Source organism: Hypanus sabinus, chromosome 4, assembly GCF_030144855.1.
Source record: "Hypanus sabinus isolate sHypSab1 chromosome 4, sHypSab1.hap1, whole genome shotgun sequence".
NCBI classification, from domain to species: Eukaryota; Metazoa; Chordata; class Chondrichthyes; order Myliobatiformes; family Dasyatidae; genus Hypanus; species Hypanus sabinus.
This window is the reverse complement of record NC_082709.1, coordinates 88,344,069-88,359,375: the sequence shown is the minus strand read 5'-3', so window position 1 is coordinate 88,359,375 and position 15,307 is coordinate 88,344,069. Positions and strand designations below refer to the sequence as shown.

Below are 15,307 nucleotides of genomic sequence, written 5' to 3'. Positions count from 1 at the left end.
GGGACAGGGAAGGAACACACAAACTCCTTGCCAGCAGTGATCAGAAAGTGAGCTAGTGGCTTGCACTGTAATAGTCTCATGAATACATTTTACTTGCTGTTTCATCTTTGTTGCAGATGGTGGCCAGCAAGTACCTGTACGATGAGGGAGAGGAGGAGGAAGTGTTTAACGATGAGTGGGGAGCTGCTGGCAAGTTGGACGTTCAAGTGGTCAACACTCTGGAAATGAACTTTCTGCAAGCTATTGTAAGTTCCCGCGTCTGCCCAATTGAAGATGTGCAGAATTTACTGTGGGAGACACTAACAATATGGTGGAAGTTCCAGGTGTCAGGGGTTATGAAGTGAAGTTACTATTACCACAGAGAAGGTTCTTGGGGAAACTGAAAGGTCTGAAAGTAGGTAAGTCATCTGGACATGACAGAGTACATTCCAGGTTTGTGAAAAAAGTGGCTGAAGAGGTTGTGGTGGTATTAGTAATGATTTTTCAAGAATCAATAGATTCTGGAATAGTTCTGGAAGACTGGAAAATTGTAAATGTCTCTCCACTCTTCAAGAAGAAAGAGAGGCAAAAGAAAGGAAACTACAGGCCAGCTAGTCTGACCCAGTGGCTGGGAAGTTGTTGAAGCTGATTAGTAAGGGCAAGGTCTCAAAGTACTTGGAGAAACATGATAAAATAGGCCATAGTCAGCATAGTTTCCTCAATGGAAAATCTAGCCTGTTGGAATTCTTTGAAGAAATAACAAGCAGGATAGACAAAGGAAAATCATTTGATGTTGTATATTTAGACTTTCAGAAATCCATTGACAAGGTGCCACACCTGGGGCTGCTTAACAAGCCCAGGAAAGATTCCAGCTTAGATAAAGAAGTGGCTGATTGGCAGGAGACAAAGAGTGGGAATAAAGGGAGCCTTTCCTGGTTGACTGGCAGTGATTGATGGTATTCCACAGGGGTCTGTGTTGGGACTGATTCTTTTTACATTATATGTCAATGATTTGGATGATGGAATTGATGGCTTTGTTGCAAAGTTTGCAAGCGATACAAAAATAGGTGAAGGAGCAGCTAGTTTTGAGTCAGTAAAGAGGCTACAGAAGGACTTTGATTAGGAGAATGGGCAAAGAAATGGCAGATGGAGTACAGTGTTGGAAAGTGTATGGTCATGCACTTTGGTAGAAATAAAATGGTTTATCATCTTCTAAATGGAGAGAAAATGCAAAAACAAACTGAGGTACAGTGGGACTTGGGAGCACACGTGCGGTATTCCCTAAAGGTTAATTTGAAGGTTGAGTCTGTGATGAAGAAATCAAATGTGATATTACCGTTCATTTCAAGAGGACTAGAGTATGAAAGAAGGGATGTAGTGTTTATAAAGCATTGGTGAGGCCTCACAAAGTATAGTGAGCAATTTTGGGCTCCTTATCTTTGAAAAGTTGTGATGAAACTAGAGAGGGTTCAAAGGTTTTTGAAAATTGAATGGCTTGTCATATGAAGAGTGTTTGATGGCTATGGGTCTGTATTCACAGGAATTCAGAAAAATGAGGGGCGACCTATCAAATGGTGAATGGCTTTGATAGAATGAATGTGGAGAGGATGCTCCTTACGATGGGAGGGTCTAAGACCAGAGGATACAGCCTCAAAATAGAGAGGCATCCTTTTGGAACAGAGATGAGGAGGAATTTCTTTAGCCAGAAAGTGGTGAATCTGTGGAATTCTTTACCACAAGGCAGCTGTGGAGGCCAAGTCTTTATGTATATTGAAGGCAGAGGTTGATAGATTCTTGATTGGACGGGGCTTGAAGGGATACAGGGAGAAGGCAGGAGATTGGGGCTGAGAAATAGCAGAGCAGACTCAATGGGCCAAATGGCCTAATTCTGCTCCTATATCTTATGGTCTTATAGAATCGCTTAAAGAAGCAAAGACTGCTGAAGTATTTGGTGTAATCCAAACCTCCTGCAGTTGTTGGATTTACATTTAAAATTAGTGCCTAATGTTGTAAAATTGTTCAACTGACCCACTGTGCACATTCATCAAGAGACCTGACTAAATATCCAGTCCATAAGACCAGAAGACAGAGGATCAGAAATAAACCATTCAGCCCATCTGATCTGTTCCACCATTCCATCATTGATTTATTTCAATCTCATTCTCCCACCTTCTCCTGTAACATTCGACATCCTTACAGATCAAAAACCTATCAAATTCTACTTTAAGTATACCCAAATAACTTGGCCTTCACAACTGACTATAGCAATGAGACAATGCAGTCTATCTAAATGATAGCACCGCTCAGATGGGACACTAATGTTGTCAGTCCTGGTTATTCCACACTTGTATCCTGATCATGGGTCCAACAACAAATAGTCTTTTGGCATTTGTTCTAAAAGTCATCTTAGTGACAATGGGAAAGTAAGATCAATGCACCCTCTGCATAACATTCACTTGTACTTGGATGGACTTGTGAATTGCTGTGATTTAAAAGAAGACAGTTTGGCTCATACACATGCAAACACTGATAGGTTACCTACAAAGGAGAAAATCTGCAGATGCTGGAAAACCGAGCAACACACACAAGGTTTTGGCCCAAAATGTTGTCACTACTTTTTTCCATAGATGCTGCCTGGACTGCTGAGTTCCTCCAGCATTTTGTGTGTGTTGCTGATAGATTACCCTATTCTACTGATATCCTGTAAATCTTCTCCCTTGCACTAATTATTTAAAATTGAGTGTTTTTCTTGAAACTGATTCCACCATGTTCTTGCATAGAACACTCAACAACACTGTATTAAAGAATACTGCCTGAGCTCTCTCCAACTTCCTTGTCATTATCTTTGGTTACCATTGGTTCTGGTTCTATCTGCCATTCATCTTTAATAGTTCTCATTCTCAGCTCCTTTACTTATTAGAGTTCGCCTCTGGCCCTTTGTGTTTCCGCTTATCACCTTCCAGCAGCTGTATCCCATCTTCACATTCCTCTCCTCCTACCTTGCATCATCTGCCTCTCAATTTTGTGTCTCTGTCTCGTACTGTCTTCCAACTCCACCTCTGCTCCCCTCCCCTCCTCAGTGCACCATTCACTGCTGCCTCCTGTCTCTTTATACTGGTTATCTCACCTCTCCATTCTCAGTCCTGATGCTGGGTTTTGGACAGTTCCTTTCTTCCCACAGATGCTGCTCAACCCGTTGAGATTCTCCAGCAAGTTATTTGTTGCTCCTTTGGTCACTGTCCTTTGTTCCTTTATTTTCATTCTAACCAAATGCTTCTTGGTCTTTGGCACTCTATCAAACTTCCCTCAAATGTAATTTCAGCTGCTCTGTTCAACTGAAGCTCTTTATCCATAGTACCAGTCGTGTGAATCTTTTCCAGGGCATTGACATCCTTCCAACAATAGAGTGGTGAAAATTCACCTCAGTGTATTAATTTTAGAGATACAGCATGGTAAAAGGCCACTCCACCTGCTAAACCATGTGTCTTCAGACTGTGGGAGGAAGCAAGAGCACCCAGAGGGAGAATGTACAAATTCCATCGGCAGAAGCAGAATTGAATCCAGGCCACTGGCACTGTAATAGCATTATGTTAACTGCTATGCTAGCCAGATATATCTGCATTCACCTGGCAGCCTGGCACTCACCAATCTGCCACCCCTCACCACCAGCACTGTGGATACGAAGAATACAACTTTTTCAAAACTTCCAGGTTAAAGTATTTCTCTTGTATCTTCAAGCTTGCAAACATCTCTCAAGTGTCAGGGAGTCCCATTGTTCTCAATCTCCAACAAGTGGCACATCTCAAAGCACAAGGTCCTTGTCCTATATGAGCTTGTAGGAGTACATATGCAAGATGCAATCATGCAGCCACAGATTAGGAGACAATTGCAGGTGTGATATTGCAGGCATGATTTATTGAAGAACTGTAATGTTGTCTTGGTTTTCACATGAAATGTATCAGCCTTTTCAAATATATCCTCTTGTCAAGATTTAAGATTCGATATTGTTTATTGTCATCCTTCTATACACGTGTAAAGGAGAACAAAATGATTATTAGTCCAGATCCAATGCAGCACAAAAAAACTGTTAGGTATAAAGAATTGAATAAAAAAAAAACAAAAGATAAAACAATCCTATAAAACACAATGTACAAATAACTGTTATACACATAGGCTGATTGTATGTACATAAAGCAACCCATGTAACTTTCTGTTATCTCCTGTTTTGTGGTTGCAATGGGAGTAATGTTCATGCTATAATGGAGCATTCCCATTCTAGCTAGAGGGCTTTGAGTTGCCTGGCATTGAGTAAGAAACAAATCTGGATGTTTATACATATATTTCAAAGAGACACTGCCTTTTTAATTTTTAAGAATAGAAGAGAACTTTAGACCTGTTTATTTCCTCCAGCATTGTGTATGTATGTTATTGTAGATTTCCAGCATCTGCAAGATATCCTGTTTAAATGAGATCCGTTTACATGCAGCTGTCTTTCAGGAGGGTATGGTTTGAAGCAAGGCCTACTGGTTCGATGTATACTGTGTCACAGATTACACTCAACAATTTTCTGTTTCATGGCTCTACAGGATTGGAACCTGTACGTTAATACCCAGGAATTCTTTGAGCTTTTGAGTCGACTGGAGGGAAGGTAGGTGTGCTTTTATATTGTTGGTGTAGGCAAGGAATGCTTACTGTGTTTACAGACGGTTATGATGGGAAACAAAAAAAAAAGACTTTGAGATATCCTGTAGTTCTAAAAGAACATGGAATATAATACTCTGCAGGCCTTTTGAGCCACAATGTTGTGTCAACCTTTTAACCTACTCCAAGATCAAACACTTCCTTCCCACGTAGCACTTCATTTTTTTTTTCATCATCCATGTGCCTATCCAAGAGTCTCTTATATGTATTTGCCTCTGGCAGCATGTTCCATGTACCTCTGTGTTTTAAAAAATCTACCCCTGATATTCCCCTTATACTTTCCTCCAATCACCTTTCCAGTTCAGAAGAAGGGTCTCGGGCTGAAACGTCATCTGTTTATTCATTTCCATAGATGCTGCCTGACCTGCTGAGTTCCTCCAGCATTTTGTGTGTGCTGTCTTAAATTATGCCCTTTTATATTAATCAATTCCACCCTGGGGGGAGAAAGTGTCTGGTTATTCACTCAAACCGATGATGTCATTTTGTATACCACCATAAAATCACCTCTCATCCTCCACTCAAAAGGGAAAAGTCCTAGTTTGCTTGACCTGGCCTCATAAGGCATTCTCTCTAATCCAGGCAGCATCCTGGTAAATCTCCTCTACACCCTCTCTAAAGCTTCCATATGCTTCCTATAGTAAGGCAACCAGAACTGAGTACAGTGAGAAACAGGGGATGTTAGAGCAGAAGTTGACCATAAAAGCCAATTCTGGTTTCAGATCAGATTGAGGTTTATTTATCATATGTACATTGAAACGTACAGTGAAAGATACCATTAGCGTTAATCAAAAACATATGCAAGGATGTTCTGGGGGCAGCCTGCAAGTGTCACCACACATTCTGGCACTGACACAGCATACCCATAGGGATCGGCAGAACAACACACAACATAACAAAACAGAACGTACAATACAACAAAGCAACAACAGTGAAACAAGCCCCATTCCTCCCTCGCTCCCTCCCATTCACCCACACACACAGTCCTCTAACCCCAGGACAGGCCATCCTCTTCAGCCTCCAGCAGGCTTGTGGATTTGCGGATACTGGGCCCCAACTTCCCCAGCAGACACGCAGACCTAGGCTCCAGTTATCGGAGTCTTCTCCAATCTGGTGCTGGTTGGTCCTGCTTCTCAATTATTCTCCTGCCTGAATTTTACCCCATTTCACTCCCTTGTATATACAGAGTCATGGAATCTTTCCAGACTGCCTGAGGGTACATATGTTTGACAGCCCCTCTCCCCAATTGAAGCAGCTGGAATGGATAGCTTTGTACTCAAGCCCTTGAAGCAGGAGATGTGAACCTACAACTCTTGAGTCAGTAGTGTTACCTAGCGATCTGCAGCTGAGACATAATTAAGAACAATTATGTATTGGGTAACACAGTAGAGGAAGAGTTAGCATTTAGTTATTCTGCGCCAATGACCCAGGTTTAGTTCCCACCGCTGTCAGTAAGGAGTCTGTAAGTGACCATGTGAGTTTCCTCAAGGTTCCCCAATTTCCTCCTAAATTCCAGTGACGTATGGGTTAGTGGGTGGGTTAATTGATCATATAGGTGTAATGGGGCATGTGTTGGCGAGTGGCCTAGTGGTTAAGGCGTTCGTCTAGTGATCTGAAGGTCGCTAGTTCGAGCCTTGGCTGAGGCTGTGTGTGTGTCCTTGAGCAAGGCACTTAACCACACATTGCTGTGCGACGACACCGGTGCCAAGCTGTATGGGTCCTAGTGCCCTTCCGTTGGACAATATCGGTGGCGTGGAGAGGGGAGACTTGCAGCTTGGGCAACTGCCGGTCTCCCATACAACCTTGCCCAGGCCTGCGCCCTGGAAACTTTCCAAGGTGCAAATCCATGGTCTACTGAGACTAACGGAGGCCTACACAATGGGGCTGCACTAGCTTGTTAGGCCTGCTACCATGCTGCATCTTTAAATAATGTTTTTTTTAAAACAACACACAAAATGCAGGAGGAATGCAGTTAGGATCTATGGAGGGAGGGCAAACTGTCAATGTTTCAGGCTGCGACACTTCATTAGGATTCAGAAGGAAGGAATATGTGGGATCGAAGAGTCAGACTCATCTTAGAGTGGATTAAAAAGGGCAGCACAACATTGTGGGCCAAAAGGCCTTGCTGTGTTACATTCTGTGTTCCATGTTAACCTAGCAACTTAGGTAGCATCTATGGAAGGAAATAAACAGAAAGAAAGGGGGCAGAATGGAGCTTTTTCCCCTTCCTTTCCATACCTGATGAAGGGTCTTGGCCCAAAGCATCAACTGTTTATTCATCTCAGTGGTTGCTACCTGACCTGCTGAGTTCCTCCAGAATTTTGTCTGATGTTCTGGATTTCCAGCATCTGCAGCAATCTCTTGTGGTTACGTAATTAAGAATTTGTAGCTGGACTGGAAAATGCTGTAATTACAGTGGGTTTAATGTACTGTGCATACTTGCTGTACATATACCTGAGCAGCTCTGGCTGTACAGTAGGGAATGTTATCATAGATACAAGGTTCTGCAGATGCTGGGAATTTTGAGTAATACACACTGAATGCTAGAGAATCTCAGCAGGAGAGGCAGTGTCCGTGGAGGGGAATGAAAAGTCAACCCTTCATTGGGACTTGTTAACAACTAGCTCTGGATCATTCATTTCAAAGACATCCCAGGAACTTAGAAATTGGCATTTTAGAGTGGCGGCATTTTTGCAGGCAGCTTCTCTTAAAGCAACTTCTAAAAACACAACAGGGTTTGCATGCAAAAGAATGCTGTTAGTGTAGCACTTTGTGGCGTAGCAGTTAGTATAACAGTTCCAGTGACCTGGGTTCAATTCTCGCAATTGCCTGTAAGGACGTTCTCCCCATGACCAAGTGGGTTTCCTCTGGATGCTCCAGTTTCCACTCGCAATCCAAAGATGTACAGTTAACTGGTCACACGGGAGTAACTGGGCACCATAGGCTTGTTGGGTCAAAAGGGCCTGTTACCTTGTTGAAACTCTAAATAAAAAAAATAAAATTAATTTCTTTTTTCTTGTAGAGTGGCTGAGTCGCAGGGATTAAAGAGAGGCTGGTTCACCTACACGGACTTGTGTGTGTTACTGGAGCAGGCGCTGTGGCAACAGGTGTTTACGGAATTCTACCAGCATGTTGTCAAGGTAGTGTCCAGTCACACCCTCACTAATTGGTTCTTGTTAAAGGGAAGGCAGGGAGCAGCTAAGTAGGCAAGTGTAATGTGCATTTAATAGCGATAAAATATTTCATAGCTTCTCACTAACGTGAGTCATTGCAATGAAGGTAACCTTGACACAGCAACAATATTTTTGTTAACTTTCCTCTTTGCTGGTAAGTGAGTGAGGTGAGCAAGATAGGTTGGGCTTGTGTTCTCAAGTAACAGTGCAAAATGCTGAGGGGACTCAGCAAGTTGGGCAGCGTCAGTGGAGTCAATGTTATGGGCTGAAAGCCTCCATCAGGACCGGAAAAGAAGGGGAAGTAAGCCGGAATGAGGAGGAGAAGTTGGAACCTCGAAGCTTCTCAAATCATCTGTCTTCTACCCAACACACCAAATTCAGATTGGGATTAGTTTATATAGCACAGGAACATTGAATCATACACTGAAGTGCATTAACAACCAACACAACCCAGGGATGTGCTGGGGGCAGCCCACAGGTGTCACCACACATTCTGGTGCCAACGTAATATGACAACCATGTTAGCAGAACAACAGCAACAAAACCACAACCTCAAAACAAGCCCCTTTCCACTGTCCTGCTATTCACACACAAAGTTAGTCCTCCAACACCAGGACCAGGTGCCTCTTAGTTTCCTGTCTCCAGTGAACTCTCAGACCCTGGGCTTCAACCAGTGGGCCTCGACTTTGATCGAAATTCAATCTTCAATCTTTGATATCGACCCAGGACTCTGATCAGGATGGGACTTTGTACTCCAGACTTTGTTTTGGACTGAGACTACTCCCCTTCATAGATGCTGCCTGATCTGAGTTCCTCCAGCATTTTGTGTGTGTTGCTGACGATGTCCAGCATTTGTAGAACCCCTGTGTGTATAAGTTGGTGTTCTCACAGCAGATAGTCCTTTCATTGTCATGTTATTGGAACTCAGTTGGCCTCATGTTCTAATTGCGATCTTGGTTTACTTTGAAAATGTAACTAATGCACTGCAGCACAGAAACGGGCCATTTGGCCCATCTTGTCTGTGCTGAACTCTTATTCTGCTTAGTCCCATTGACCTGCTCATAGACCATAGACCTCAGTACCGCTGCCATCCATATACCTATCCAAATTTCTCTTAAATGTTGAAATTGAATCTGCATCCAGCACTTAGGCTGGCAGCTTGTTCCACACTCACCACCTCTGCGTGAAGAAATTTCCCCCTCATGTTCCCCTTAAACATTTCACCTTTCAACCTTAACCCATGACCTCAGTTGTAGTCTCACCCATCCTCAATGGAAAGCCCCTGCTTGCATTTACCCAATCTATCCCCTTTATAATTTTGTACACCTGTGTCAAATCCCCCTTCATTCTGCAATGCTTCAGGGAATAAAGTCCTAACCTATTCAACCTTTCCCTATAAATCAATGACACACGGACTAATTATTTTTATAAAGAATGCACCCATGGCTGTGCCATCAGGAATAGAGCAATAGAGATATGGGAATGTCATTACCTGCATGTTCCGCTCCAAGTCACACTCCATCCTGATTGGAAAATGTATCAGTGGTCCTGAATTGTCACAGTCAATGTCTGCAACTCTATTCCCAAGAGCACACTGGAAGGACGGCAGCAGTTCAAAAAGGCAGCTTAATACTGTCCTGTCAAGTGCACCAAACGGCAGGGAGTAAATGATGTTCTTGCTAGCGATACTTCCTTGTAAATGGAAAAATTTGCTTTTTTTGTCATATGTATATTGAAGCATAGGGTGAAATGTGTCAATTTGCATCAACAACCAACACGGTCCCAGGATTATGCTGTGGGTGGCTTGCAAGTATCGTCACACTTCAGGTGGCAACATATGTCCACAACTCACTAACTCTAACAGTATGTCTTTGGAACGTGGGAGGAAACCGCACTACCCAGAGGAAGGCCACATGGTCATGGGGAAAATGTGCAAACTCCTTACAGACGGAGGCGGGAATTGTACCTCGGTGGTCTCTGGTGCACTAATAGTGTTACAGTAATCTCTACACTACCATGCTAATTGTTGTACAGACTGAGTGTGAATTTGAAACATTAAAACCATGGCTGCTTTGGATGTGCTCTAAAATCTCTGTGGTCTTCCTTTCTTGTTGCAGGTCACCTGCATGTTGGGGCTAGTGTACCTAACCAGTGTGGCAGGAATAATCGCCGGTTCTGCTGTCGCTCGGCAAGTTATGTGCTCAAAGGGCCAGGTGGACATGATCCCGAACACTGAGAAATCTGTTTTGAATCAAGGGTTTATCCTGGAGCCAATGAAATGCTCACACAAGGTTGAATCTTTCCCGTCATTTAATTCAGTGGCCATTGATGTAGCTAGAACTCAAGGTTATCCCTCAAGTCTCCGTTGCTGCTCGTTGGAAAATGACTCGAGCAGGAGAGGTTCGGGATTTGCGATGACAGCTCTGTGCATCTGGGGGACGGTGCTGACCTCCCTCACATACGTGACTGACCAGCAGAACCTGGAGAAGGAGCCTGGAATCCCACCACCTATTTCCTGCTCCAACTGCTGCAAACTGCAAAGTGAAACCAGACTGGCTGTCCAATGTGGGGCATCTAATCTCACATCCATTACAATTGCCTTCCGCAATAACCCATCAGAGGTGTTCGCCACCTTTGATTCCTGCAGTGTGTTCTCCCCGGGGTGTAGAAGCTGCACAAAGGACAGGGTCATAAAGCAGCCTCCTTCAGCTCTCAGCTTTGAGCGACTAATGGACCTTCTGTGTCTCCCTGGCTCTCTGAGGATGAGAAGGTGTCCAATGGAAACTGCAACAGCATTCAACCAGCTCCTGATACCTGTTTTACCCAGTTAGATGTTCAGTCCTCTTTCCAGTGGGCTTTGCAATCAGTTGTTGAAGTTTTAACGGACTTTTTACCCCAATTCCATTTGGAAACATTCAACTAATCTTAAGATCCAGCAATGTGACCAGCAACAAAGGTTATTGGAAGTCACAGCACTCTTTGGATCAACCAGAAACGGTTGGCCAAACTGGCAGCTGTTCTTAACCTACCAGCACTGATATGTGTGCGTGCTAGCAAACTTGTTATTGCATCTTCAGGATACAAGACTTACTAAATCCCTGTTAGTGATCATCAGCAATAAATTTGATACATTTAAAGTCACTTTCATTTTAATTGGTCCTCGTGCAGAGAGTATTTGTCTCAAAGCTCTTCCTCTGAACAGTAAATCACTTTGAGGTGTTGTGACTTACTCTGGCTGCAGTTTTGTTGCAGCAAGTTACACAAAGAACTGCAGAATGAAAGATCTCAAGCTTGCTGCTGTCAGATGAAGGAAGATCCCACCAGAGAACTGCTTGAACGATGCTATGGAGTTTATTTTAATGCCAGCCTTAACTAGAGCAAGAAACTGTTTGACATCTTGTCTGAATTTCTAGTCATGCATCACTCCTTGTTCGCTGTACCACAACATAAGTACTAACGTTCTTTTAGTAGCCCCTGTTACAACTTTGTTTTACCAAGCAAAGGAGAATATAACCAACACTAAAGGCTTGTGGTTTACTTTTAAGTCGCAATGACATTTACAGGATTTCTAAGATCTGCGTCCTTTATTACAGTTTTTATTTGAAAGGGTTTGATGAAATTGTCAAGGAATTGGACGTGGAATCCAAAAGGTTCACATTTCCGTTCAGTGATGCTGGAAAACCTGATAGAAGAGATTCTGCAGATGCTGGAAATCCAAAGTAATACATACAAAATGCTGGAGGAACTTGGGCAGCATCAGTGGAGGGGAATGAACTGCTGACATCAGGATGCATAAAGTGATGTAATTTGTGCATCTTTGTGAGCATGCACAAAACTAAATTTACTAACAACCATCTTATGTGCAGATTATATTAGGTGTTGTGTTTACTATGCAGTTACAGTTTGGCTTTGGGGACTCTTGTTTTTGACTTTAATGTTTTATTTTTACAGTGTGAATTTTTTACATGGGAGACTTCAGTTTTTTCTCCTATAACCGTATAGAGAGATTGTAAGATAGGAGGCGCTAAAAATCAATTTTACTTTCACATGGAGGAAAGCAGAAAAAAGTGCTTCAGTGCAAATGTGTCAGTGGTGAATTTGGTTACAAAGCAATTGCTATGCAGTTGGTTTCAGTTAGCTAAAGCAAGTTGTTAAATGATGAGTACCCGAATTATGGGGCTATGTGATAAGCAAAAGCTAAAATGGGATTTGTATTTATCATTTGTATGTTTTGTATACGTAGCCTTCTACAGAGAGATTTCTCCTGTGCATTTAATAACGTCCTTACAAATCATTAATATGGCAGACTCTCACACACCTTGGTGCTTGCTAGGTGCTCATCTTGAATGTGCAGGTCTGTTCCAGGTGCTTAGAAAGTTGTCAGCGGTCTGATATATCACCAGGATCTCATGTTGGGCACCCTTTTATACTGATTTTGTAGTCTGTGGCAATAAAGTGTCCAAAACTTAGCTGCAAAGATTGTCCATCAGTTACTCCCAAAAGAATTTTTAAAATAATGATCAAAATATTTGTTTTAACATGCTGTCAAAATGGAAATAAATGGTTCTTTCTTTTTCATTCTACAAAAGAGCAATTGCGTTTACGTGTAACACACACAAAAATGCTGGAGGAACTCAGCAGGTCAGGCAGCATCTATGGAGAGAAATGTACATTCAACACTTTGGGCTGAGGCCCTTCATCAGGACCTTCACCCTCACCTGGTTTCACCAATCACCTGCCAGTTTGTACCTTCTCCTCCCCCACCCCACACCGCCACACCTTATTCTAGCTTCTGCAGAATCTGATGAAGGGTCTCAGCCTGAAACATCAAATGCTTATTTCCCTCCGTAGATACTGCCTGACCTGCTGCGTTCCTCCAGTGGTGTGTGTGTGTAACTCAAGGTTTCCAGCATCTGCAGAATTTCTTGTGTCTATCAATTGCATTTGCATTGCCCTTGAATTTATTAAACTGATCTTTTGCTTTGAAGGGTGAGAATAAACTTCCCTACGTTTCCACCCTCCCTGCCCTCTATATTTTCTGGATCTTGTGTATCACTGCTTGTTGGGTACATGGCAGTGGCACTTTGGGCTGGCTACCTCACCCAGGAATGAGGCAGAATTCATTGTCACACAGAGATACTTCCTATTCCTAAACCCTCCCTCCCATCACGTGATGTTCATATTACTGGTGTTTAACATCCATCTCTAATTCAGATGGTGATAATCTTTTAAAATCTATAGAATCCATGTGGTGAAGATGTACCCAGAGATGCTGAGTAGGATTTTGACTTGTCACCAATAATGCAACAGTAATAGGATCAAGTTAGGCTAGTGTGTGAATTGAGGAGGATCTCGGAGGTACCTGCTACCCATGTCCTAGCTGAGAGAACATTCACAGTTGGGGCCCATTTCCTATTGGCTTGCATTGAACAAGATCGAGTGACCCAGCAAGCATGATTCCAGCACTGAGTAGATTGATTTCAGCCAGAAAATTGGTGGATGTTCCTTCTCGTTAGCAATTTCAGCAGCAAAGAGGCCTGGAGGAAGGAATAAAAGAAGCAGCACTGTACTTCCTACTGTTGTGTATTGGGCCTCTCTAGTGGAGTGAGAAGACAGCTTTGGACCTGGTGTGCACAGTTGAATAGACTATCAGCACACCTTGTTGGCCTCTTGGATGACTTGCAACAAACCAGCCTCAGCCCATAAAAAATGGAACAGATCTTTGTTTTAACCCAGAATTACACACACAATTTACTCGAGGAATTTAGCAGGTGAGTAGCATCAGACTAAGACTGAAACGTCACCTATTTATTCCTTTCTGTAGAAGCTGCTGAGTTCCTCCAGTGTTTTGTGTGTGTTGCTCTGGATTTTGAGCATCTGCAGAATATCTTGTTTTTGTTTTAACAGAGCCATTCATAAAAATCACAGCTGACTTTCCTGTATTAATCCCAAATGTCATTATTCCCATAATAACAAAAAAATCTATCTTGAATATTTTTAGCAATTAAGGCTCCACAGCCTGTGTGGATAGAGAAATTGGTTGACTTAATGCATACTTAGGTGAAGAAAATACTTCTCTCAGTCCAGAATGGCCACTCCTTACTGTGAGACTATGATCCCTGGTTTGAGACATTCATGTCAGAGGAAAATAACTTCCCTTCATCTACCCCCTCAAGGAAAAGGAGATGTCCCCTTTCGCAGCGATCGCAATTTAGCACCATTATGAGCCCGCCTTTGCCAATGTCATTCAGATGGTGGGTCCCACCAGGGCCCAATACGACTCCAATAAGATATCCTTACTCTTGCATTCATCCCTTGCAGAAATGGCCAGCGTACACTCTGTGGCCACTTTATCAGGAACATCTGTACACCTCATTAATGCAAATATCTAATTAGCCAATCATGTGGCAGGAACTCATTGTATTTCAAAATGGTCAAGAAGTTCAGTTGCTGTTCAAACCAAACACCAGAATGGGGAAGAAATGTGATATAAGTGACTTTGTGGAATGATAGTTGGATCCAGACATGCTGGTTTGTTTATCTCAGAAACTGCCAATCTCCTGTAATTTTCACACACAATAGTCTCTTGAGTTCATAAAAAATAGTGCAAAAATATTTTTAAATCCAGTGAGCGACAGTTCTGCAGGAGAAAACACATTGTTAATAAGCCACAACAGTAATTCAAATAGCCACATGTTACCACAATGGTGTTCAGAATAAGTATCTTTCAGCACATAACACATTAAACCTTGAAGTGTTTGGGCTACAGCAGAAGACCACGTCAGGCTCCACTATTGTACCTAATAAGGTGGCCACTGAATGTATGTTTGTCTTCCAAACTCCATGCTGTTACTTACATGGTAGTCTCTAGCAAGTTGTAAAAGAAACAGCCAATTTCCTCTGAATATCATTCAATTGCTCCCCATTTAAAAATGCAGACCAGGAGGAATTTATGTTGAATATCTGCCTCAAGAACAGAGAAAATAGGTGAAAAACTAGAATGAAGGATTTCAAAACAGACAAACAGTAAGATTTCTCGTTCCAGCTCCCACAGATTGTATCTTGAATAAAAATCATCTGCATTTGGAATATCCCCATTACAATGATCAAAATGTCAGCCTGCTTTATTGACTGATGACAGCAATGTTCCAAACAATTCCTTTTACTAGGTATCAGTGTGTGTGTATTAATCCAAACAGCAGCAAAATAGGGATGTGTTACACTTGGAAATGATGGGTCATATTCAGCAAGAAATCATGTGCCCATCTGTTTTGTAACGGCTAAAACATTTTTATGATGAGCGATGAAATAAAACATACAAGCAATTAACAATTTTCCTGTGACTTAATGCAACCTTTAGAAGTGAGAAGGTGGCAGTTAGTCAAATTCTGTCGGGTCTATGACCTGCCTACATGTTCTGTCAAGAATCCTGACTATTGACAGATTTTGAGGCAGTC

The 15,307-nt window shown here is 42.4% G+C and overlaps 1 protein-coding gene across 1 annotated transcript in view; it reads left to right on the top strand.

The window, feature by feature from the left end:
• The window catches only part of cnppd1 (cyclin Pas1/PHO80 domain containing 1), a 52,688-nt gene extending 39,818 nt beyond the window's left edge, over nt 1–12,870 (top strand). Inside the window, exons 5-8 of the mRNA XM_059967632.1 lie at nt 117–245; nt 4,566–4,627; nt 7,700–7,817; nt 9,968–12,870. Of these exons, the coding sequence (XP_059823615.1) occupies nt 117–245; nt 4,566–4,627; nt 7,700–7,817; nt 9,968–10,681 (1,023 nt within the window). The 3' untranslated portion in view covers nt 10,682–12,870. The remainder of the gene's footprint in view (nt 1–116; nt 246–4,565; nt 4,628–7,699; nt 7,818–9,967) is intronic.
• The last annotated feature ends 2,437 nt before the right edge of the window (nt 12,871–15,307 follow it).